At 39.8% G+C, this 26,020-nt stretch overlaps 1 protein-coding gene across 7 annotated transcripts in view; it reads left to right on the top strand.

Annotated features, from left to right (window-relative positions):
* The window catches only part of cita (citron rho-interacting serine/threonine kinase a), a 36,290-nt gene that overhangs the window by 4,946 nt on the left and 5,324 nt on the right, over positions 1-26,020 (top strand). For 2 of the 7 annotated variants that reach the window (XM_019358749.2, XM_025907399.1), the window contains exons 6-42: positions 184-326; positions 684-777; positions 863-1,069; positions 1,238-1,391; positions 2,598-2,787; positions 6,365-6,470; positions 7,076-7,219; positions 7,800-7,919; positions 8,559-8,729; positions 9,512-9,565; positions 9,667-9,720; positions 10,089-10,229; positions 10,350-10,478; positions 11,021-11,116; positions 11,415-11,531; positions 12,181-12,290; positions 13,468-13,642; positions 14,637-14,834; positions 15,055-15,108; positions 16,861-17,058; positions 18,001-18,194; positions 18,309-18,444; positions 18,559-18,663; positions 18,776-18,916; positions 19,122-19,229; positions 19,328-19,520; positions 19,796-19,957; positions 20,835-20,858; positions 21,335-21,472; positions 21,892-22,072; positions 22,171-22,262; positions 22,411-22,515; positions 22,719-22,888; positions 23,292-23,336; positions 25,211-25,291; positions 25,436-25,571; positions 25,826-25,965. In XM_019358749.2, the coding sequence (XP_019214294.1) occupies positions 184-326; positions 684-777; positions 863-1,069; positions 1,238-1,391; positions 2,598-2,787; positions 6,365-6,470; positions 7,076-7,219; positions 7,800-7,919; positions 8,559-8,729; positions 9,512-9,565; positions 9,667-9,720; positions 10,089-10,229; positions 10,350-10,478; positions 11,021-11,116; positions 11,415-11,531; positions 12,181-12,290; positions 13,468-13,642; positions 14,637-14,834; positions 15,055-15,108; positions 16,861-17,058; positions 18,001-18,194; positions 18,309-18,444; positions 18,559-18,663; positions 18,776-18,916; positions 19,122-19,229; positions 19,328-19,520; positions 19,796-19,957; positions 20,835-20,858; positions 21,335-21,472; positions 21,892-22,072; positions 22,171-22,262; positions 22,411-22,515; positions 22,719-22,888; positions 23,292-23,336; positions 25,211-25,291; positions 25,436-25,571; positions 25,826-25,965 (4,806 nt within the window). The remainder of the gene's footprint in view (positions 1-183; positions 327-683; positions 778-862; positions 1,070-1,237; positions 1,392-2,597; positions 2,788-6,364; positions 6,471-7,075; positions 7,220-7,799; positions 7,920-8,558; positions 8,730-9,511; positions 9,566-9,666; positions 9,721-10,088; positions 10,230-10,349; positions 10,479-11,020; positions 11,117-11,414; positions 11,532-12,180; positions 12,291-13,467; positions 13,643-14,636; positions 14,835-15,054; positions 15,109-16,860; positions 17,059-18,000; positions 18,195-18,308; positions 18,445-18,558; positions 18,664-18,775; positions 18,917-19,121; positions 19,230-19,327; positions 19,521-19,795; positions 19,958-20,834; positions 20,859-21,334; positions 21,473-21,891; positions 22,073-22,170; positions 22,263-22,410; positions 22,516-22,718; positions 22,889-23,291; positions 23,337-25,210; positions 25,292-25,435; positions 25,572-25,825; positions 25,966-26,020) is intronic. The other 5 variants (XM_005469264.3, XM_019358750.2, XM_005469265.3 and 2 more) reach the window with 5 other exon arrangements.

Below are 26,020 nucleotides of genomic sequence, written 5' to 3'. Positions count from 1 at the left end.
GATGTAAGCTCAAACACATGGCCCTACACTTGTTGCTTTGTTTTTCCTTCTAAATATAGACACATTTAGAGGCGTTCTTAAAGCTTTTACAGCCTTCAACAACAACACACAATCCTTCAAATGCCATACACTGGTTATAGTCTTATCCTGCCAGTTCCTCACTTTACACACATATGCTTTCAGGCGATGGAGTACTTGCCAGGCGGTGACCTGATGTCTCTCCTAAACCGATATGAGGATCAGTTTGATGAGTCCATGGCTCGATTTTATTTGGCTGAGCTGGTAGAGGCCATTCATGCTGTCCACCAGTTGGGCTACGTCCACAGGTAAAATACCCGCTACCAAATCCAACCTGTTATTGATAGAGGATTAGCCAAGTAAGGCTTAACAGTAAAACATGATCAATGAAGGAGTGGCAGTGTTCCCGTAGAGTGGGTTTCTCGACTTCCAGGTCTATATTAAAAATGTTCATTGAAAAGGCCACAATAACCGGATCCTGTACATGAGAATTGTTATCACTTTAACTAATTTAGTGTAGAGTGTGATGGCACATGATATAAAAACACCGTGGAGTTTGCAAATGTCTCCGTTATGCTTGGAGCAGTAGAGCATTTTACAGTACTCAGACAGCAAACAGCTCTGTAAAAGCAGTCTCAAATTTCTACTAAACTATCCACTTACAGAGATGTCAAACCAGAGAATATTCTCATTGATCGGACTGGTCATATTAAGCTGGCTGACTTTGGATCAGCTGCCAGGCTGACTGCTAACAAAACGGTAAGTCGAATATAGACTTTGCTATATGTATTAACTTCACTGTTCTTCGCAGTGACATTACAGAGTTTCTGTTATGTTTTCCCAGGTGGCCACTCCCACAGTGCCTGTTGGAACCCAGGACTTTCTTTCCCCTGAAGTCCTGACAGCCATGAATGGGGGTTCTAACAGCACCTATGGAGTTGAGTGTGATTGGTGGTCCCTTGGGGTCATTGCCTATGAGATGATTTATGCCCGGTCACCTTTTTCTGAAGCCACTTCGACCAAGACTATCTACAACATCCTTAACTTCCAGGTGCTGACATTGTCATTGTTTATGTATTCAATCTCTATTACAGATCAGACACAAATAGTCTAATCAGTATTCCTGTTACAATCAGTAATATATGCAGTCTAATTTAGGCAATATTTAATCAGTCTATAAATTATGTATTCAATTCTTGTTCATTTTTTTTGCCTACAGCGTTGCTTAAAGTTTCCAGAGGAGCCACGTACCAGTAAGCAGTTTGTAGACTTGGTACAGAGCTTACTTTGTGGTGCAAAGGAGCGACTGGGTTTCCAGGGACTCCACTGTCACTCTTTCTTCTCCAGTGTCGACTGGAACAACTTGCGACAAGGTGAGGAGATTCCTCTCCTTTGAGACTCCTCTGCAGTCTTTTTAGTGGACATGCTCAATTTCACTTGAAATGACACATTCTTGTTATAATTGTGTTACGACACAGTTGATATCTTACTGGCTGTCAAATTCTAATGCTTGGGTTTCTTTTTTTATTCTTTTATATATAAACAAAAAAACAACAACCCAAACCCCCACCCAACAACATCTAGTCTACGTGTGTGTGTGTTCAGGGGGTGAGCTCATAGACAACAATAGCGTTGGTGTTGTCTATAGTAAAATAATGAGATTCTGTGCACTGTTGGCAGTAAGCCAGTTTTTTTTCTGAGGAAGGCAAGGCAGACCGTTAAGATCTGCGACTCATCTGCTTCTCAACAGATGCAGCACGCATCGTTTACGCAGGCGACACCAGACATGCTCTTTGTAGCGGAAATACAAGTGCGTTTGTTGAACGTCATTGTTGCCAGTGAGTTTCACAGTTTCCCCTGACTGGCCATTGGAAAACACACCCATAACACTCAAATTAATAGATAATTTCAGTGAAGCATGGTCACATTGAAGAAGCACATGCCTACAGTGCTACTGTAATTCACAAGTGTATCTGCAGGGGTGATGAGTGTTTGTTTTGGCTCTACCAAATAGGTTTTTTCTGCAGATGACCCCCCCCCCTATTAGAAAGTAATTATATGACATTACTATGCCCGTGGTTGCCTCTTACCACTGACAGCTGTTTGTCTATGGTAAAGTGTTTAGATTTATAGTTTTTCTTTATTTATTTTTCTCTTTGTTAATGATTTTGTTTGAGTAGTAGCAAAAAACCTCAAAATAAATATATGTACAAATGTCTGCATTAAAAATATCATCCTTGTTTATTCACAACTGAACACGGATGGAGCTTTATGCATCAGCTTTGCGTCCAGCTGATTAGCTTGCTCTGCTGCAGTGAGAGAGTGAGTGAGCATGTGTGTATGAGAGAGCGCGAGAGAGAGGAGGGAGGGACAGAGGCAGCATGTGCATCAACGCGCGACTTACTGCACTCTAGGCTCCCACCACTCTCCGCTCTCTATTCCTCCTCCCTTCCTTTCTCTCCCCTTTCTCCTTGTGTTTTTTTTTTTTTTAAACATTTTTTTAAGTACCTTGTTCATAGCAGCTTCCTTTTTCCCTTGCCCTCTCTCTTATTCCCACCTCTCATCCTCTTCCCCTGCAGTTCTCCCGCCTTTCGTTCCTGCATTGCATGCTGAAGATGACACCTCTAATTTTGAGGAGCCGGAGCAGGCAGCCCCCTGGCCAGCCTCAGCAGCCCAGCAAGGAGCTCCGCCGGCGGGCTTCCAGGGCCAGGATCTGCCTTTTCTAGGCTGGTTCTTCAGCAGAGCGTTGATACTATTGGCCAAAACTGAGTAAGTGGTACCTGTTTACTAGTCATTGTTGGGATCATTCAAAGTAGACTAAAGCCTGTTTTTTCTTTAGACAATGCAGAGACCTCCTGCATGCACCTTTCTAATACCTTTTGTTGGTTAAAGACCACATGCTAGTACTGAATGCTGTTCTGCCATTAGTCTCCTCATTACCACGGCAACAATTTCCAGGTAGCCTTGTTTCAGGTGACCTAGCATGGTGCCCAGGGCAGTTGGTATTGTCCCTGTCATTAGTGTTGTGCCTGTTGGGGCCAAAAAGGGTTTGGCCATATGCTGTGTCAGACAAGGAATGAGAAAAGGGAGGGATCCCCCTGTTCTGTGGTGCTCTCTCCTACTGACTTCTTGTTTTTGTACCTTCAGATCACACGTAAGTGATCCAGTGCGCAGATAGATCAAATGAATGGCTCAGAGGATGTTAGCTGGTGTTATCTTGCCATCGACTCTGATTGGTATGCGGCTGAGTGTGCCGATGAGGTTTGCTGAGAAGTGGAACCCCACACATAGACACACTCCCACCCTCACTGCTGTTATTGTGCCTTCTCTGTTACTGTGAAGCATAATGGGCTCCTGACTTTTACGGCATGGGTTTTGGGACTGTAATTATACCTAATTGTGTTTGGCTTCTTAACCCCTGATAATAAAGCAAGAGGATGGGTTTTTGTTCTTGCAGCCCCATGCTAGTGCTCTCGGAGGTTAATGGTGCTGGAGACTGCAGATCATGACAGCAGCGGCAACAGAAATGGAGAAAAAGCATTAGCAGATTAGACTGGAGAAAGGATGAGAGCTCAGATTGGGGGAGAGAATTATTTCTATGGTTACAACCGTGATGTTTTTTTTTTTTTCTCCCAGTCCCCACCCCCCATCTTTACCCGTCTCATCTCCTCCTGTTATTTCTCCCTCTTCTAATGTCTATGTCCCTTGCTGTTACACCATCAGTCATCTGTTCAAGGTTTTTAACAGAAGCCAGTCATTTTCTATGCTGCATTTGATTAAGAGGAGCTCAGTGTTCATAAGATGTGTCAGAATTGTGTTGCGTGTGTGGGAGCATGCATATCCGTGTACACATTCTTCATTACAATGCCAAATAGGAAAGAGAAATGAACCTAGAGCCAGGCATAATGAAATGCTAATCATCTGTTTTGGGGGTTCCTGCTATTTTTTTTTATTTTTTTTTTCTTCTCCTTTTTGAACTTGTCTGTCTGACTCCTCATTAGTAAAAACTTAACAGCAAAATCCTCTTAAAAACTTGCCTCAAATTTATAAGAAGCTGTCTGTGGTATGGTGTCGGAAAATCATACTAAACACCCATAAAAAATGACATTTTTAGGATTTTTGGCTGGATTAAGGAAATTCTGAGATGGTTAATACAACATGTGCAGTATTTACAGTTTATAAATATCCGTTTTTTGCCTGTTTGGAGCTGGACATAAAACGGTGTTATTAGGTCAGTCTGTCTGGTCAGGCATCCAACGTTGTGCCAAATATCTACCGATACTGGGTAAAGGTATATGGGTGCCCATTGTTCCTTCATTGGCGTCAAATGTAATCCTGTCATATAGGCTATGATTTTTGTTTTACAAGGTGTCTTGGCAACTGGTCACACAGTATGCAGGAAATCCGTTGAGGACATTCATGGGCTTTTAGGGGGAAAAAAAGTGTTTGTACTGAATTCCCGCCATTTACAGTGGTGCCATCATGGTCAAAGCTTTACATGGGGAACCCTTTTGAACAAACTGCCCCAGGACATGTAGCACATGAATGACCAAAAAATGTTGGCAATGGCAGGAGAAGAAGAGTCTGCTATCACTTATATTAACAACAGAGAAAAAAATATGTGTATATACACACATTATTTTGTGTGTGTGTGTGTTTGTGTGTTATTTTATTTTAAGCACAAATTGAAAGAAGAAATTGTTATTGGGAATTTTGCATGTCCTACAAAAGATTTCCCCAGAGGTTGCCTTGTTTTCATCACACTGCTTGTTAGTATTACGTGTTTGTTTCTTCCTTACATGACTGTTATCCATCCTTTTGCGTACCTGATGAGTGCTGCTAAGCCTTTTAACTTTCTTTGTGTCATTGTCTTTCTGAGTCTCTTCAATAATGCAGTTTGCACTGGTTACTCATTTCTTTTTCCTCCACAGTTCAAAGACATGACAGCTCTCCCATTCCTCAGTGGAAAGAGTGGTCTAACATTTTCCCTCTTTTAAATACTTAAATTCTTCATGGTCACATTATGTTTAGCGCTATTAAAGTATTACCTATGATTCCTGAAACTCAAGCAAAAATCTCCAGCTAATTATTTAATGGCCACATTATCTGTACAAAACCCCCCCCACCCCCCATCTCCCACTTGAATTTTGATGTCTAACATCAATTTTTAATTGGCATCTGGCTGAAATGCTTCTGTTTAATCTAGAGGCCTGTGAAAAAGGACTGCCTAGGGTGTTGCTGTTTTTGTTTCAGCAGTATGAGCCAAATGTGTGTGCACACACTTTTCTGTATACTGTATATATGTTGTGTGTGTGTTTCAGGGGGATGCTTCTCGGTGCAGAGAGGCAAAGGGAGCAGTGCTTGCTTTCGTGATTATTTTTAACACTGTGACTCAGTCTGAGTCAACTTTATTAAAGATCCCTCTGCAGTGTTTGTGAACTCATTCATACAGATTCATTCATTTATTTAGAGGACCTCTATTCATAGTTGCCTTGTCTCTGGTCAACAAAATGGGAAAAATTCACTTGGTGCTCTCGGTTGCTGCAGAGAATGGAAACAAAATAGAACATTACTTTATACAAATAACAACAAAAAAAGAGTGTATTGTACTCACACTGAGCCTTCTGGAGACCAGCCCCACGCAACAGCATAGCCCAAATTCTCCTGTCAAATTATTTTGTCAGGCTAACAGCAAACATTCCCGGGTCTGCAGGTCCGTTTTGTTCATGCCGTCTGTTTTGTCCTAATCATACTGCAGCAGAAAAATATATATACAAATTGCTCTGCATAAAAATTGCTCAGCTGTTCTGTTGTCCTAATTGTTGTCAGGAGAATTATTGTCATCACTAGATATTCTTCAGTCACCAACTCCAAAGGGAAGGTTGAGTCAGCTTTTATGCTCCTGGTTTCTGTTGCTCGTTTATGACGTGTGGGTGTTGTGTCTGCTTTTTGACCGACTTCATTACAGATACAATGACTGTAAGCCTTGCTGTTATGTGTTATGTCCTTATGTGGCAATATAAGAATGCCAGCCGATCCCCATTCTTGTTCATTAGTCTGACTGATCATTCGAGTCATTTGTTGCATTTTTAATTGATGTTTTTTTTCCATAGTTTGTTGCACAAGAGGAAGATTTTTGAAGCATTTTGCGCTCTCTGGTCTGTTGATTATAAAGAGGTTGACAGGAACTCGCTCGCCAAAGAGAAAACATTGCCCTTAGTTAGAGTGAATATGTCTCTGTGTTTAAATAACAAATTATTACAGTGCACATTTCAACATCATGTGCACCAGTTTGATTGTTGAAATATTTACGTTTCAAGAATTTCTGTAAATGTTGTTGCCCCAGGTCAGTGTCTGCAGGCCTCAACTCTCCTGCTAAGACCAACTCAATGGAAAAGAAACTGCACCTTAAAAGCAAAGAACTACAAGAAACTCAAGACAAATGTCACAAGGTGAGTATGTACAGCCTGTTTTGGCTTTCATTCTTTGTTTTTTTTTTCATCACAAACCTTTGTTAACAAAGCTTTCAGCTTTAACGTAATTTAGTAAATCCGCAGTATATTTTGTCTTCTGTCTCTGTTATTTTGGCAAACTCAGAATGCTCCTTTGATTAGCAAATAAATAACATTAACATATTCTGGAAAGAAGGCTTTTTATTTTTAGACAAACTGTGAAATTGGACTTCCATATTTTGAAACTTTGTTTTGAGCAACATCACTTCATTATTGTGGATTTTATTAGCAGATTTCTTGTGTTTATTCTGGCTGACTGGCCTAACACAGATCAAGGAAGCGTCTGTTGGTGCTGTTATGAGCCAAGTTCATTTTGTAGTGTGAAAAACATAGCAGCTTACTCGTTTTAAAGCATTCTTGCTTGGCCATTTGTTAGAAAAATCATTTACAGCTAATGGACCCCTTATTTATAGAGAAGTAAATAGCCACTTTAAGTACCTTATACTTCTGACGCAGGCAGAAGACAGCTGGGACACGAACCAGCAATGTTAATCAACCTTCAGGTGAAGATTTTAAACAAGTGATGTTTTCACTGCTGTGTTCAGATGGAGCAGGAAATCTCCAGGTTCCAGCGTAAGATGACTGACCTGGAGTCAGTGCTCCACCAGAAGGATGTGGAGCTGAAGGCCTCTGAGACTCAGCGGAGTATCCTGGAGCAAGACCTTGCCACCTACATTACTGAGTGCAGCGTGAGTCATACTGTACTACCAGCATTGTCCATTTGTGTTTTATTGAATTAACCTCTTCTACCCTGGAGGCTTTCCATCTGTTATAAAAATGCATCTACCATTTCATGAAGATTGCAAGTGTAGTACAATCACTGAGGCATACAATAATGACTTAAACCCATGTAGCATTGTCATGCTTAAGTTCTGTTGTACTAAGTATGGTAGAGTTGCAGTTGACAACTTTTAGAACAGGTTAAACAAACAAAGTGTTTCCTTTCAAACTTGGGTTTTGATTTAGCAGAAATGTTGATGGCACTATTGGCCGTAGTTTTTTGAAACTCCCTCTAGCCTTGTAATTAAAAAAAATCTGTAAAAATTCCTGTTTAAGTTTCTGTTATTTAACTTGAAGTTTTGCAGCTTTTACTGATGAAATTGTCGGTTGTTTTTTCAATTGGAAATGTCAGACAGTAGCCTAGAGCTTAAGTAGTTAAAAAAAAGAAAAAAAGAAGGTAAGAATACTGTAAACTAAATTTTATTTTATTTTATTTTTTTAAAATCTTGCTGCACTTTGTGTCAGTCTGAAACACGTATTTGTTTGCAGAGCCTAAAGCGAAGCTTGGAGGAGGCACGAGTGGAAGTCTCTAGAGAGGACGACAAGGCCATGCAGCTGCTGCACGACATACGCGAACAGAGCAACAAACTGCAAGAAATTAAGGAGCAAGTATGTAAATTTTCTCATTTAAATGATTCTGAATCCTCCTCCTCATCATGATAATGATGTGGTGCAGATGAAGAATTATTTCATGGACACTTCATGGTATTTATAATAAAACCGTCTAGTGAAAGGGGAAAAAGTGCCTTTAAACTGCATCTGCATACTGTTTTTTGTTTTTTGGGGAAATTATTTGACACAGTGTTGTTTGTACCGTTGTAACTGATAGTGGAGTCCTTGAAAAAAGGATGAGATTACTTATCCTCACAGTGTGTCCCTGTCACACAGGGAGGGTTTTCCCTCTAAGGACTCCCTTGTCCTTAGCGCTCAAAGGTCATTCCTGCAGATGGCATAACTGCAAGGTACAAAAGTGGAGACTTGATCATTAATCTACAGATTCATCAACCCTTTAATTAGGGAGATGATACACAGTGTTTACACTTTCTAATATAAATTCATGATTTTAAATGAAAATTATAAGTTGAACTGAGGTGAAAATTAAATCTGTGCAAAAGAATTTTCGTTCTACCCAACTGAGGAGCTGGATCTGGTCATTAGTTAGCTTGCATAACATGTGGTCGTTTTTACAGTAAATTGTATGTTTAATTTAATTAATTGTGTTAACCACTCTGTGCTTATTAATGTCAGGAGTACCATGCCCAGCTGGAGGAAATGCAGGTGACCATCAGGCAGCTGGAGGAGGATCTCTCCGCTGCCCGACGTCGCAGCGACCTCTATGAAGCTGAACTTAGAGACTCGAGACAAACAAGTGAGGAGCTCAAAAGAAAAGCTGTGGAATACCAACAAAGGATCCAGAAGGTATGTAAATGTGTATATGTTTAAACCATATATGTTTATAGTTCATGTCATGTCTAAATCTAAATTGAACCAAATAACAGGAACACTTTTTTGTGCTTTGTATTTTCGATCTGCTCTAAAAAGCAAAGCACAAACCTGTTAAGAGGGATTGGAATGAAACTACAAGTTGCACATCTCATGAATTATGAACATGACTGTGTCACTTTACAGAGAAGATGATTTCTGTTTTGGCTTTTGATCATAAAATACAGTTGGATTCAAGTGAACTGCATTTCCTAGTTTGGGGGCATTTTACTTGGATATAAAGAGTTTAATATTTGACAGTTTTGTTGATGATAAAAACTACTAGTCTCATTTGAATTGGTACAGTCATGTGGTTTGGAAGGGCCCAGAATGCCTCCCTTTGGAGGTGATCTGGGCATGGCAGACTGTGAGGAGATCCCAGAGCAGACCCAGGGTGCACTGCTGTAGTGATTACATCTCCCTGCTGACCTAAAAACAGGGGAGGGATCCTTCAGAAGAAAAAATGTGCTGTTTCTGCTGCTGTCCTTACCCTCTTGCAGAATAATGAATGAATAAATGAATGATAATATGCATACTATAAATCAGAGAAAAGGCCTCATACACTTTATTGTAGGATATTGCAGTAAATATCAAATAGGTTTTTATTCATTCTCTTTCCATCATTAGTAATTTCTGGATCCAAGCTGTTTTACTCATGTGAATCAAATATTTCGGGATGAATTTATGCTCAATTCTTATCATATTGTTAATGTTTTTAGGCAAAAGAGCAGGGAAAAGCTGAAGTGGAGGAGCTTCTCTCCAAACTTGAAAAGGTGTTCTTCCTTTTTCAAAAATGTGTGCAGAGCTTACAGAACTGTAGTTACCCCAAAGTTTGAGTTTTTTCACGTTCTAAATTGTTTTTTATTCCTTTAAGACAAACTCTGAGCAGCAGGTGAAGATCCAGGAGCTCCAAGACAAACTGTCCAAGGTCGGTTCTTTCACAACTGTCTTTCATTGTTTATTTTTGTAACAAACATTGTGTTTGTTTGTTTTGTTTTTTTTTTTACCTACATTTCAATTACTAAAGCCTTTGGATTTTGTAATCTTTCCTATTTATCTGAAAAAGGAAAAAACAAAACAAAAAAAACAACAGACCACTATTACATGTGTATGTATCCAGGATGAAGCTGTGCAGCCATTTCTGCTGTTATTCATTATTTATTCAGCAGAATTGCTTTTGTTTGTTTTTTTTGTTATGTTTTCTTTTTGTCCTAGTGGGCAGAAATTGCACAAGCATATCAAGATGTTTGTCTGGGGATCTACTAACAGCCTTTGACCTCCTGATTTTTTCCCCAGGCAGTGAAAGCGAGCACAGAAGCCACAGAGCTGCTGCAGAATGTTCGGCAGGCCAAAGAGCGGCTGGAACGAGATCTGGAGCGCCTGAAAGGCAAAACCGACTCTAGTGACACTTTAAAACGCCGTCTTAGGGAGACGGAGGTACCAGACTGACCTGCTAATGCTAATGCTTTCTATTCGTATGTTAAATAACCTTTTTGACAGTTGGACTACCCTGCAATTTTCTGTGTAATTAGCCTTGCTACGTTTTTGTTGTGTAAGCAGGAGGGCAGGAAGACACTTGAGAATCAGGTAAAAAGGCTGGAGATGGTTGAGCGTCGGGAAAACAAGCTGAAGGATGACATTCAGACCAAATCCCAACAGATCCAGCAGATGGCTGAAAAGATCCTGGTGAGAGCTACAGATAAGACTTGCTAATACTCTCCATCACTCCACCCCTAACTTCACCCCACTGCCCACTCAACCAGCCCTCTGTCCATTTATCCTCAACAGATATCGGAGAACACACATGTACACACTACATACTCTTCACTTAGATAGCTGAGCCATCACAAATGGCTACTAGTCATCCAGTATTGGTACATAAATAGGCTTTAACATATTCATGATTTTACCAGAGTCAGCATGAGCAGGCATCACTGCAGTCGACTTGTGGATTTCCAGCTTTTCCATGCAAGTTTCTTAATTTTTGTAATGTTTTTGGTGTAGTAGAGCAGTTTTGCCTCTGTTTTTAAGAGATTATGACTTCATCTGTGTTTTAGCATTTTTTTCTTTGTATGTAATACAGAATTTGTGTGTATATGCATCTAATTTTTTTTTGTTTTGTTTTTTTTGTTAAAATGTAGTCAAGTTTTTTTTGTTTTGTTTTGTTTTTTTTTTTTATCTGTGGCTATCACGTTAGATTTATCCATTTACAACTGTAATTTGTCCAGGAACTGGAGGAAAACCTGAGGGATGCCCAGTCAACTGCACAGAGGATGGAAACGCAACTGGTTCAAAAGGAAAGGCTTTATGAAGACAAGATCAAAGTGAGTCAGCTTAATGTTTCTCAGACTGTTGCAGATATTTTAAAGAAATATTAGCATATATGTGTGCTCCAGTCAGTTTTAGTCAGTCCTGACATTTCAAGTAGGTGTTGCTTTGGATTAAGTCAGAGCTGTCACATGTCTTACGGTGAGATGTGACACCACACTAATTAATATTTCCACATCAGGTTATACATTTACAACCATATCATTGAATGACTGCTTCACATGGGAGGCCGGAATCTAAATAGCAATGTGTCAAATTAAAACTGGATTTATTCACTGGTTCTCGCTCATCAAGGTTCTTGAGGCCCAGATGAAAGCAGACCTGGCTGACAAAGAGAGCCTTGAGGCCAGAAGGGCGCAGCAGGAGGAGGAGTCAAGGGAGAACTGTAAACTCATCAGTGAACAGAAAGCAGTAAGGCAACAAAACCTCATATCATCTCAGGCATTTGCTGTAAATTTTATGCTCAGGTTGACACAAAGCCTGATTTAAAATGAGTAAAGGTAACTTTTTAACTTTTGTGATATTAAAAGAAAAACAATATATGCAATTTATCCGATTTACAGTATTTTATTCCTTTTTACATATACTAAGCATTCCCAATCTAATCTCATTGGGTAAAGGCTGTCTCTTATGCATTTATTTTAAGGATTAGACAAATATATTTTTTTGTTTTACACCATAATTTGTTATAGTACTATAGTAGTGATTTTTTGTTTTGTTTTTAAATGTACAGGTTAAAAAGACGGATTAAATTAGAGTATGCTTCATGTTGCACTATAAAGGCTGGGCTTAAGTTCTAATCTGGTTAATATGGTAGACTTGAGGCAGTTAAGAAGCTTTTAGAGGTAGTCATCTGACATTGACAGTAGACGACTCAGGCAACACCTTAATAGTCTCTAATAGGATTTTTCTGAAGTAAAAGGTTTTTCTACCTTTAAAAAAAATGTGCAGCTGAATGTCCTATATTCTGACCCGGATCTGGTTATCAGTCAGTGGAGAATATATCCTTGTGTTGGGATGTGATCTACAGCATGTTTTTGCACCTTCTTCTTTCCCAAAGACCATTAATGCTATGGATTCAAAGATGAAGAACCTGGAGCAGCGCATCGCTGAGTTGTCAGAGGCTAACAAGCTGGCTGCTAACAGCAGCATCTACACCCAGAAGAATATGTGAGTTAACTAGACCTTCTGCCCACACTGTGCTTTGACGAGTGTGTCCACACACATTGACTGCACTTACATCTTTGTGCAACATGGCTGATCTGTCCCCGCTGTGTGTAAACTGTGTCATCTTTAAGATTAAATACAGGAAATGCACTTTCATGTAGTCTTAATAGAATATACAAGCCTATTACCAAAGAAGTTAGTCTGCTCTACAAAAACAGAATTCAACAGCTTACTAACCATTTGAATGCTGTATTTAATTCAAAATGGTACAAAGATGACTTTAAATGCTAAAATATTTTCTTAGTTTCAATTATATACCAGTTACATATTTCAAATAACATACTGATATTAAGTAGCAGTAGTAATAACTAAGTACAAAACAAGCAATGCCAGAGGGGCTGAGTCTTTAGAAGGTAAAAAGTGAAACAGTAAGAGCAAATTAATCAGCAATTCTCAATATAATATCATCTACAGTACATAATATTTTTAGATAATCCTGAGGAATTTCTCTATGCAAGCATCAAGACTGAAATAAACATTATAGTTGTGAAACTAAGCTAAAGAGCACTTCAAATAAGCTTTTTAATCCATGAATGCACATGCAAATAAACAAGAAGCACTGCTTTTGGGTGGAAAATGGCAATACTGATAAAAGAATAATAATCATGCACGCTTTATTCTACTTAAGAGGAAAGTTAATGTTTTGGAGCAACATACGATGCCAAATTACATCTTTTTAAGGGAAGGCCTTGCTTACTTCAGCAAGAACATGGCATTTGTGTGCATTACTGCAGCATAGCTCTGCCATAAAATTATAAAACTCTGGCCTGCCTGCACTTTTGCCTGCAGCAAGAATGGAATATTTTCCTGCACTGTGCTGTTGCAGCACGGGGGATAAATATGCTTATTATATTAAATGTATAGAATGAAAATGATTGTATTGATGCATTGTATCACACTTGTTTAATACAATTAGAGATGCACAGACTCTAAATTTCTGTCTAATATTGATTTTTAAGATAATAATTAGTCTAATGGCAGGTACCGATGTTTTAAATTGCTGCACCGTGCATTTTGTATTAGTGCAATTAAATTGTTTACACATGAAGCTCCAACTTTTGTTTTACGAATATAAATTCAAAACAGGTGATATAATTGGCATCTGTTTGAATTTTTTTAGGAAAGCCCAGGAAGAAATGATCTCAGAGCTTCGACAGCAAAAGTTTTATTTGGAGTCTCAGGCAGGCAAGCTTGAGGCCCAAAATGCCAAACTAGAGGAACACCTGGAGAAGATGAGTCAACAGGAGCAAACCAAGAGAACCCGGCTGCTGGAGCTGGAGAGCAGGCTGCGGGAGGTGAGGCAACAGGAGGCCGAGAGACAGTGCGAAATCTGTTCAAGCTCAAGATTAACTAATTCACTTTAGCCGACACACAGTGTAGCCTTACTATCCACAAAAGGGATTAGGGCAGCTGATCAGCAAGTGAGCTCAGATGCTTTTCAGATAAACAGCTAATTAAAAACAGATCTGTAATGGCACTCTTTACAAAATTGCAGTTCTCTTCCTGTATTATCTCTGGAGCAGTGCTGTTTATTACCTAACAACAGATTAAATCCTAAAACCATAAGAAAATGAAGCAGGACAAGAAGTTCTGGCGTGGACAGTCAACATTTTACCCTCAAACTGGATGACTGATAATTGCTTGCAAGCATTAAACTCAAGTTATACTTGTATGTATGTATATAATGTTTCTCGGTCACTGAGAAATGCACCCCTCAATTTCATGATGTCTTTATGAACCCATTGCAAATCTGCTCTATAAAAAGAAGTTCCGGCTTAATTTTGAGGAACACAATGCCCCCTTTCTTCTGAACGCTCTCACCCCCCAGTGTGCTTGTCTGTCAACGCTCCTGGTCGACAGCCTGCTGACTGGATGTCATATTCTACCTCCACACGGTCTTCCCTACTGAGACATGATACACAGATTGGCACTAATTGCTGGCCTCTCTGCACCCTCGCTTAAACACATACACACTGTCCTCACACACACAAATATGTACTTCAGTTGTGATCGGCCGTTCCATCTGTCAAACACTTATGAAACAGCTAAATGAACTCTTGTGTATTTTTCAGCAGACTGCATTTCTGTATCTGCCAGTAAGAAGTGCAGAACCTGATATTAACTAAAATTGCATATTAATTCCAGCAGTCTTTCATTAGTAGCACCCTGCTTTCCTAATGATGTGATTAAGGTTAAAATTATGCTGAAAATGATATTCAAATACAAAGTGTTAAAGGTTCGATTTGTTCAATATCAACGCAGTATTCACAGTAACTCTCTGTGTTGTAGATGGGCCTAGAACATGAAGAGGAGAAACTGGAGATCAAGAGGCAGGTGTCAGAGTTGACCCTGTCCCTGCAGGAGCGTGAGTCCCAAATCAGCAGCCTACAGGCTGCACGTCTTGCATTGGAGAGTCAGCTGCAGCAAGCTAAGACTGAGCTGGAAGAGACAACTGCAGAGGCTGAGGAGGAGATCACGGCCCTCAGGGTAAGACGAGCAAGAGGAAGCACACATGTATGCAATCACAGTCACCCAAAGTAATGGTGGTACTCACCATTTCCTATATATGGATGCAAGTCTGTATTATTAATACAATAATAACTAAAGTTTTTATAGTGCTGTTAGTATGAACGGCATTCTTTACGATTACACATTATGCATACTCAGATTTGGTTGTATTTTTTCTTTTCATTTGCTCTTCTTCCAGAACCACAGGGATGATATTCAGCGAAAGTTTGATGCCTTAAGAGACAGTTGTTCAGTAAGTGATTCCACAGCCTTTTGTCTGTGCTTTCAGCAGCAGGAGATAAAATTCTTCAAAGGTTTCACAAGACCTTTGAATATATAGTGATTCATGTGTAGCTCCAAAAGATTGTTCTAATGTAACAATGTAGTCTACTGAATCAATCTTTGGCAGCAAAATGCAGCTTGCTGTGCAGAGCACTCTGTTAGCGTTTTACTGGTGAATTGTTTTTGTTTTATTTTTTTATAAAGGGTGCCATTACAGTTGTCACAAAGACAAAAATCTTTTTGATGCGCAGCCAACACATTACTTCAGTTACCCCTGAGTAGTGCTGAGACCACTTTAATTCAACTATTAGGTAGCTTCCAATTTGTGCAGTTCTTTTAAAAAATGTACTGTAAATGTAAGATGAACATGGCCATCTATCATCTTCAACAAATTATCTTATTTATCATCGAGTTGAAATAGAAACTAATTCTTATTATGTTACTTTTAAAGTGAAACAACAGTTTTGTGGTTCATATGTGCCAAAAATATGTTTCCTATTACTCTGACTGGAAATGACTTGCTGTCACTGTATTCATTACACTTGTAGATTATACTCATTACAGCTGTGCTTTTACAATCCCACTTCCAAAGAAGCTGTGATGATATGTAAAATGTAAATTAAAAACAGAATGCAAAGATTTGGAAATCTCATACATTTTCTATCTTATTCCCAACAGAATATAGAAAACTTTAAATCTTTAAACTGAAACATTTTACTGACTCATGAAAAATTTGAGGGATGTTTTGAAACTAAATCGGTTAATTAAGCAGCAGCAGATTGGGTAGCAAGAAGAAAGAAGCAGAGTTTTTCAGAAGTAAAGATGGACAGAAATTCACCAATTTGCCAAAACTCGCACCTACAAATAATGTAATATAAGAATCTTAATTAGTATTGAATGTGAAGACTATGATTATCTCGTCATCTATTGTGCATAATATCATCAAAATATTCTGAGAATCTGGAGAAGTTTCTGTGTGCAAGAGACAAGACTGAAGATAAAAATTTGATGCCTATAATCTTTGTGCCATGAGGTAGCACTGCATTAGCAACAGATACAATTCCCTCACAGAAATCACTTCATGGACTCAGGAACACTTCTATAAATCACTGTCTATGATCACAGTTCACCGTGCCATCCACAAATGCAGGTTAAAGCTCTGTAACACAAAGAAGTCGTCATATATGCACATGATCCAGAAACGTTGCCGTCTTCTCTGGGCCAAAGTTCTTTTAAAATGCACTGAGGTTAAGTGGAAAGCTGTTCTGTGGTCAGATAAATCAAAATGTAAAAATCTTTTTGGAAAACATGGACTTCATGTCCTTTTGACTAAAGAGGAGAGGGACCATCTGGCTTGTTACCAGCGCTCAGTTCAAAAGGCTGCATCTCTAATGGAATGAGAGTGCATCAGTGCTGTAGGATTGGCACCATACACATCTAGAAAGACACCTTCAGTGCTGACCGGTATACAGGTTTTAGAAAATATATCCAGTCAATATCTTTTCCTGGGAAGGGCTTGCATATTTCAGCAAGACGATGCTAAACTGCATACTGCACATATTACAGAGTCGAGTTCTAAACTTCACCAATTGAAATGAAATGAAAAAATTGGAGTTGTATTTCACCAGATAGAATTATTACAACACAGCCAGTTTTGTGCATAAAGCCTTAAAATATGTTCTTGTTTGCACATGTAAACCTTTACCTGTTTGTGCCTCCTCAGGTGATCACTGACCTAGAGGAACAGCTGACACAGCTTAGTCAGGAGAACGCCGAGTTGAATCGCCAGAACTTCTACCTGTCCAAACAGCTTGATGAAGCATCAGATGAGAGAGAGGATCGGCTGCAGCTCAGCCAGGAAGTGGACCGCCTGAGGAGGGAGGTGGCTGACCGTGAGATGCACCTCAACAACCAGAAACAGGTAACAAAAACAGTTTCCAGACAAATTGCTGGCTTCTCAGTGTGTTGAGTGTCATTCAGATGTAAATCATTTTTATGGTAACGTGCCTTGCTTCAGTGAGACATCGCCACAACACTTATTGAATGAGCCTGTTTTATGAACACACAGGTGAGATTTGACAGTGACACTTAATATATTAGATCAGAGTTTTCTGCACAAGGGAATTCTATTTTTATACTTGTTTTAATAACTAGAGGGGTTATATACTAGTGTTTATGGGAACGCTTCCATAAACATTACAACACAGCACTGGTAAACAGATCAGACAATATTAAACTAGCTTATAAACTGTGACTCTGTGTGGCTCAGCTGTTTGAACCGGTGCACGCAGTGTAATTTGCTGTTCAGTCTTGTCACCAGGTTTTATTAGAAGTAATTAATGAAGTTAGCACTTTTGCTACATGTCATGGATGGTTTCTGCTGCCGTATGGGGTGTTTAGGCTAAATGTCCTTCTGATAACTAAATGCGTGCAGTCAGTGTCTTCTGTCAGCTGTGTGCCATTCACTTACTGTGCTGAGACCATCTCATACCAGCAGCTGAATAGGAAGGAGTGTATCTCTGAAAGAGTCTAAACCTAAATTAAAAGATTAGACGCTTACCACAGGTTAGTAGATGGAGTAGAAAGATTCATTATTAATTGCTCAAATATTGCCAGCAGATTAAAAAAGCAACAATTTATAATCCTTTTTGAATTTAATTTACTTTTTTAACCCAATTTATTTGTATTTTTTGTCTGAAATATTCAAGACCAGAGAACCTATTATGATGCATCATAGATCATTCCATTTTAATACTTTTATCATGTGCTGTCAGTGAAAATGCATAGAGACAACAATCACGTGGTATTGCCAAACGCTGAGAAAGATGTTCCCTTCAGTCTGTTATTTCATTTATGCTCTCAGAACATTGAGACACTGAAGACCACATGCAGCATGTTGGAGGAGCAGGTGGTGGAGCTGGAGTCCCTAAACGACGAGTTGCTGGAAAAGGAGAGGCAGTGGGAGGCTTGGAGAGCAGCTCTGGAAGATGAAAAAAGCCAAGCCGAGAGACGCTCCAGGGACATGCAAAGACTGCTGGACAATGAGAAGCAGAACAGGTAACATTCCTAAATTTATACTTACACTTATTACATAGAAAGTGGTCATTGTATGTCATTTCTATTTATAAATTAGTATATTACAGTCATAACACTTTATTGTTGTGTTCAAAGGCTGCGTGCAGACCAGCGCAGCACTGAGTCTCGCCAGGCAGTAGAGCTGGCAGTCAAAGAGCATAAGGCTGAGATCTTGGCCTTACAACAGGCTTTGAAGGAGCAAAGACTAAAGGCTGAAAGTCTATCTGATACTGTGAGTCTGTCATGCATGAACTAACTTTAACCCCAGCTTCAATCTTTCAAAAATATGGTTAGACTTGTAGCTGGGATGAATTAGAGGTTAACAGGCACTCGCATGTTCTCACAGCTCAATGATCTGGAGAAGAAACATGCCATGCTGGAGATGAATGCCCGTAGCTTACAGCAGAAACTGGAGACTGAGAGAGAACTGAAACAAAGGCTGATGGAAGAGGTAGGAAGTGAAAATCAATTAACCTGCAGATATTTCTACACATGTATTTAAGAAACTTGGGTTTCTTGTTGTTACCTATTGTAACTATTGCTCTGTGCTGGTATTCATGCAGCAAGCAAAACTCCAGCAGCAGATGGACCTCCAGAAGAGCCACATTTTCCGTTTGACCCAGGGCCTGCAGGATGCTCTGGACCAAACCGACATGCTCAAGACAGAGAGGACCGATCTGGAGTACCAGCTGGAGAATATGCAGGTGCTCAGTGCAAACCTCTGCAATAAGATAAAATACTGTGGTCTCTGGGGAGAAGGAGTCCCAGCTGGATATTAAAATAGTGCCACTGATACCGGTGCATAAGAAGGATAAAGTAATCTTAAGTCATGCAATCCCAGTGGAAATTCTTCTCATAGCTGTCTTCAGAAGTATTTCCTTCTCTGAGCTTTTGTTTTCCTGCCTACAGGCGGTATATTCCCACGAGAAGGTGAAGATGGAGGGGACAATCTCCCAGCAGACTAAACTCATTGACTTCCTCCAGGCCAAAATGGACCAACCCACTAAAAAAAAGAAGGTGTGGGAAAATATTTACAAAATCTATGTACAAACCATGTTAGATTAATAATCAGCTTCAAGGTAAAGCCAACTGAGTACTGTTTCCTCTCTGAGCAGGGTATATTTGGGCGGCGGCGGGAAGATGTAGGCACCACAACTAATGGGGCATTAGCTCCACAGGCCCAGCCGGCAGTTCCATTGCAGTACAGTGACATGAAACTAGCTTTGGAGAAGGAGCGCTCAAGGTGTGCCGAGCTGGAAGAGGCTCTGCAGAAGATGAGGATAGAGCTGCGGTCCCTCAGAGAGGAGGGTAAGGGCAGAAATCTTGAAGAGTGTTTTTAGTCTTTATAGTTTTTGTTTGTGTGGTGATTACTGAAGTGCCATGTAGCAAGACTAAAAATCTCTGTCAGAATATTTTAGGTAGACAACCCTGGTTTGTAATCATCCAAAAAAGGACAAAAGTTCAAATGCATACATCTACCCTCTAGTAAGCCCTTCAGTCTTTGCAAACAGGGTGTTCTTATAATCCCTTTTCCTTCCAACTCCTACCACCAAAACATTGCTTTATTTGCTTCTTTGATTCAGCGGCTCATTTCAAAGCCCAGGACCATGTAGCTCCTTCCACACCAGCCCAGGCTCGACATCAAATCCTCATGTCAGCCATTGTCAAATCCCCAGAACATCAGCCCAACCCCAGCAGCCTGCTTAACCCCTCCACCCGCTGCAAGGAGACTTCTACACCTGAAGGTTAGTCATTCACACACAGACCATAAACAAATATACAGCTCATCTAAATGCAGCCAAATTTGAACCTCAGATTCCCAAATTGAGGCTGTACAGTTTTCTTACAGGAACATTCCACCTTATGCTAATAAATGGACTCCCTGATCACTTGTCTTGTTTACGTTGTGTGTCTTTTATGTGTGACCAGTTTCACAAAGCAGGATTATGAAGTGAAATAAAGTTGGATAACTGTTCTCAGAACATGTTAAGCCGAGAACTCGCTCCAAACAGGAACATGGACTGACATAAAGGAACAAAAATCATTGTTTCAGCTTTCATTCACAGCATTTATCCAGCTGACTTTGTAATCCTGCTTGTGTCTGTCTCACAAAGCAAAGCAACAGTGGATTGGGCAGGTAGCATTGGTTTTAGTCCAGGGTTTCCGCCATCACAAAGCAAAATTATATCTTTTTATGCTGTTGATCACCATGGAAACTGAACATTTGCTGAATACTCTGTCATAGCTGTGTAGCTTGCTCAATAGATCACATCCAAAGGTTAAAAAAAAAACCTTCTCCTAATAAACTTCTTTAGGAAAAACCTGAAATAACTATATTTGTATTTTCCAAAATATTGATGAGGCGATGAATACAGTGATTTTTATGATACAGAAGGTGTTTTTGGTATATTTGGGAGTATTTAAGGAAAGTTGCTGTACCTTATTTTAGTCTATATTTACAGACCAGCCTAAAACAATGATTTGCCCAAATCCATAAGAGAAGAGAGGGTTAAGTTGGACTTGCTTTGTGTTTCAAGCTCCTTACTGTCCATGTTCCTTTGGTTTCACTTAGTTATTGTTAGATTCCTCTCCTTTCTGTCTTTTTCCTGTTGCTCCTCACAGAAAAGAGGAGGGTCACGTTTGAAAGTAAGTTAGCACCCACTACGGTCTCTCTTCACACATGTGCTCATCTGCTGCGCATGGTAAATTGTGCACCCACATGCTCATTGCTGTATTAACATCTGTCTTCTTGTCCACTGGCTAACTGTAGCTTGACCAAAGGCTTTTTTAAGGGGTCAAGTTTCCTTCATTCCCTCCCCCCATTTCTGGAGTCATGATTTAGATAGCATATGGTAGGATAGGTACCTTTTCACCTGGAAACATTTTAATACATCCCATGCTCACTGGCATGCACAATCTGATTCCAGTCAGCTACTTTGGTACTTGAGCTTTCATTTATATCCAATATCTGTATTTAAAAAAATCATTATTTGGATTGCCTCATACTGCTTTAAAGAGCTGGATCTCATTTAACTGTTGTTAACTCTTAAGTGATTAAGACTGTAAGTGACTATGCCTACTTTCACTAACTCCTTACACTGCCTACTTATACTGCTTTATAGAGTTTGGTCATCGTGTGAAAGAAAGAATGCATCACAACATCCCTCATCGTTTCACTGTGGGCCTCAACATGAGGGCTGCCAAGTGTGCCGTCTGCCTGGACACTGTGCATTTTGGACGGCAAGCTGCCACTTGTCTAGGTCTGTATCCTGCGCTGTAGCTGGGCAGACTGAATGTGAAAATATTTCAGTGGATACATTACTGGCCAGCTTTAACAAAAATACTGGAAATAGTTATTGTAGCATCGCCATCGCATGGTGGAATCAGTCTCACCTTCCAAGTGTTGTGAGTCTTAGAATGTATGTAAGTTTGATGCGTTCCCAAACCAGCACTTTAGAACAGCACCCTTCCAAGTTTTATATGTACAGCTGTATAAATGAAATGTTGATAGATAGAATTTGGATATTTTTAATGTGATAATCCCTACCACTGTGTATTCTTGCTTTCTCAACAATGAGTCTGACATTTGGCACCTTCTTTATTGACAAGATTCAGCATGTTAAAGAACTTTTCACTAAATCCAGTCAGATTTTTCGTCCTTCTCTTTGTCTCATTGTAGAGTGCCACACTATTTGCCATCCCAAATGCTCGCCGTGTCTTCCGGCCACCTGTGGTCTGCCAGCTGAGTATGCCACTCACTTTTCAGAAGCTCTGTGCCGAGAAAAGGCAAACTCACCTGCACTGCAGGTCAAAGAGGCCAGTGGGCATGTTCGCTTGGAAGGATGGATGAAGCAGCCTAGGTAACGATTTAAGTCCTTACTGCCATCCTGAATGTATGCAGTATGTTATGTACACTGCATTGAATATAGTTTATCTATTTGCATATTTACTCCTTTAGAAATGGCAAGCGTGGGCAACAAGGCTGGGAGAGGAAATATGTGGTTCTTGATGGGACCAAAGTGTCCATCTATGATACTGAGCCCAGAGAAGGTCAGTACTTCATTAAATTGTTTTTATTTATTTTATTATTTTTCTAAATGACTGATTCTGTCTTTTTGCTCATAATTTAGCTGTATAGTGAATGTTACCATGTTAGTCAAATTGGCGAATCCTCTGTTTTCTCTCCCCTCCTTTGTAGACTCTGTAAAGGCTGAGGAAGAGTTTGAGCTCTGTCTGCCTGATGGAGAGGTGACTGTCCATGGAGCTGTTGGAGCCTCTGAGCTCATCAACACTGCCAAGTCAGGTACTGGATCAATACTAGTTAATCCCAGTGTACTCAATCTGTTGTAGGATATTAAGTGTATCATCCTCTCTCCAAATTTTGATTTGGATTTACCTCTCCTGTCTAAAATGTTTAAACACAAAATACAGCAAAAATGTTGACACTTCTGCTCAGCTGCAGAGGAACAAACTGATGCATTTTTTTTTTTTTATGTCTGTGCGTAGACATCCCGTATGTGTTGAAGCTGGAATCGCATCCGCACACCACATGTTGGCCTGGCCAGTCCCTCTACTTCATGGCTCCTAGCTTTCCTGATAAGCAGCGCTGGGTGGCAGTACTGGAGTCTGTTGTGGGTGGTAGTCGTGGATCTAGAGAGAAAGTGGATTCTGATGCTGTAAGTATCATGCCTGCATATTACATACCTATGAATGTCCTTGTGTCAGGCTTGATAGCGTTCATAATTTAGGCTTACTGTAGTGTATCTGAGGTGTCGCAAAAGACCATTGCCTTCTTTACACAGCACAAGCTTTGTTGTTAGGCCCATATGAATGAGCAAATTAATACAAAGCTGGTTGTGTCATTTTGTGTGAAAATTGGGTAAAATATTGAGTACCTCCATTAAACATCAGCCAGTGCCTTCACTTCTTCTTCTCCCCCTCCCTCTTCTTTCTCTCTCTGCATGTTCTCAACATCCACGTCTTGTGTTTATTTGTTGTCATTGTCTTTTTTCTTTATATGACTATACTCTGTGTGTTTGTCTATCTCCATTCAACTCGGTTGTGTGAATCATATTATAGGCAGGTGTTTCTAAAAGACAGAAGAACCTGTCCCCTCTGGTTCAGGTACAGTAAGTAGCTGCACGAATGCTTGAGCTTCAGTCGACCGATCGACTGAGCATGCAGTAGCTGTACATACATATGACACTGATGCACTATAAGTACAGTCCTTGAATCAGTTCCTGAATATGGTGTGTGTATTCACACAGAAACATATGTAGTGCATGGATGTGAATAGACTGCTGTGCACCATTTATTTGGTGTCCTATGCTATGTCATGCATGATTCTGCAAAGCCCGTGCACTGCTTAAGCCCCCCTTCCCAGAAATATGACACGCACACGCAGACCTTGAGCAATTTAACTTCAGTGTGCAGCTATATGCTGTTGGCGCTTCTGTGTTTCTTGCAGTTTTAGAAGAAACTGAAGAAATATTTTCTATGTTCTCTGCAAAATGGCCCTTAAATTAAAAGTGAAGTAGTAAGTCAAATGGTTCCAAAAGTGTATTTCAGTTTTCTCAAAAAGTTGCATTGCTGTGTTTTTAGTTGTATCACTTACTAAATATGGATTTGAAAGTTGAACATACAGCTTGCGGCAGCTTGCTTACATTGCATCCTTACTGTATGTACAGCATACAGTAAGGATGGAGCAGGGTGTAAAATGTAAATAAGACAGATGACAATGCTTTGCATATCATTTAACCCCCATATTTATTTAAATACTTCAAAGATAACATATGAAATGCATAATCTGTGAAATTTTTTGTTGACTCTGTTATTGCTTTTGTGAAAATTTTTGAATTAATGCCAGCAACTTTTCTCCTTTCTCTTCTTTAACTCATATGCAGCACCTTCAATTTATTCCTATATCTAAAGGGATTTTGTACTCTCCTCTGTTTTGTTTATCATCATTATTATTATTATTATTATTATTATTATTATTATTATTAATAAGTCTCATGTTATTGAGCTGTTGTGGATTATTTAAATATTGTTGTGTGTGTGTGTGTGGGGGGGGGGGGGGGGGTTGTTTTGTTTTGGGGTTTTTTTCCTTCTTGCTAACAATTAACAACTATTTCAGACTTTTTTTGCTTGCTTCAAATTCAAAATGCCTCCCCCCACAGACAGCATTTCTTTTTCATACTTTGATATGTTATCTTTCTACTATTCTAAATTAGATGAAGGGTCTAAATGATTTCCAAATCATTCCATTCTCATTTATGTGTATTTTACACAGCCTGGCTGTATGTTGATGAACTGTATCAGCTTTTTTGGAAAAGGCTCTGCAGCTGCAGGTCTAACGCTAAGATAGTTGAGGAGTTTTCTTCCCACTAAACCATAAGAACATTACTGAGGTCAGGCACTAATGTTCAGTGATAAAGCCTCAAGGCCAACATTACTGGAGAAATGGCACTGTGATATTTGCTGAGCTTGTGCTTCATCATTGATTTTAATGTATAAAGTGGAAACAAAGAGCTGCTCTCCACAGAACCCATTACAGTCATGGAATGTATAAACTTGGAGGGTTTTACTCTGACCATTTGTCAACAAAAGGCAGTGTGTCCTCAAATTAAAAATATCTTTTATTAATGGACAGACATAGCTCATTTGTGCTTTTCTGTTTTAAACAACATGAAATGTATTTCTTGCTCTGTAGTTGTTCTGTTGTTAGCATTGCAAGTGAGATTCAGTCTCAACAGGAAAGACTTTGCAAGGCTCTCTCTTTCTCTCCCACTCTCTTTTACTGTTAGCTCATTTAGACACCAGATTCACCTAAATTATGACACATCTTTAATGTTATGTTGCTGTGGTTATTTTGTGGCAGCTTTCCGGCTGGCATCCTTGCTGTGTTAGCTTGTCTTGCTAAAGCTCCCGATCTGCAGGAAGTCTTAATCCGCCTCCTTCCCCTACTCCATTCTCTCTCTTTCTCTCTCTCACCATAGAAACTTCTGGGCAATTCTCTGCTGAAGCTGGAGGGTGACGACCGTTTGGACATCAACTGCACTCTGCCTCTCACTGACCAGGTATAAAAACAAACATGTCATAAACAGAGTTAAAAACCTAACTGGTCAGCTTTCTAGTTAGACATCACCATGCTGGATGTTTCTTTTTTATCTTTCTTTTCTTTTTTTTTAAAGCTCTGGTGATCTTCTTGTCCTTTCTTGCAGATTGTCTTGGTTGGTTCTGAGGAGGGTTTGTATGCTCTGAATGTGATAAAGAACTCTTTGACTCACATCCCGGGCCTGACCTCCGTCTTCCAGATCCAGATCCTGAAGGAGCTTGATAAGCTGCTGATGATCACTGGTCAGTTAACGGAGGCCATTATACTGAAGTTATTTTATGATGTTATCAGATTTGTGTTTTCTTCGTACACTGTGTTTCAGCTGTAACATAATGCTTCTGGATAGTGTGCATTTATTGTAACACATTACATCACATTATAGTTATCTTTTAGAAACTGTAATGTGTGCTTTGAAGTAATAGCGAACGAAAGTACTGAAGTAAAGAGAAGATGATGCGCATCATCTCACACTTGGCATGTTTGATGTGTCATTCAGGGGAGGAGAGGGCACTGTGCCTGGTAGAGATCAAGAAGGTGAAACAGTCTTTGTCACAGTCCCATCTCCCAGCTCAGCCTGACCTCAACCCCTTCATCTTTGAGACAGTCAAAGGATGCCATCTCTTCTCCTCTGGAAAGGTGAGTCATGTTGTAACTTGCAGGGAGCAGAGTCCTTCTGGACTGTTATTGGGTC

The sequence above is a fragment of the Oreochromis niloticus genome, linkage group LG5 (genome assembly GCF_001858045.2).
Source record: "Oreochromis niloticus isolate F11D_XX linkage group LG5, O_niloticus_UMD_NMBU, whole genome shotgun sequence".
NCBI lineage: Eukaryota > Metazoa > Chordata > Actinopteri > Cichliformes > Cichlidae > Oreochromis > Oreochromis niloticus.
This window is presented reverse-complemented; position numbering and strand designations above follow the sequence as displayed.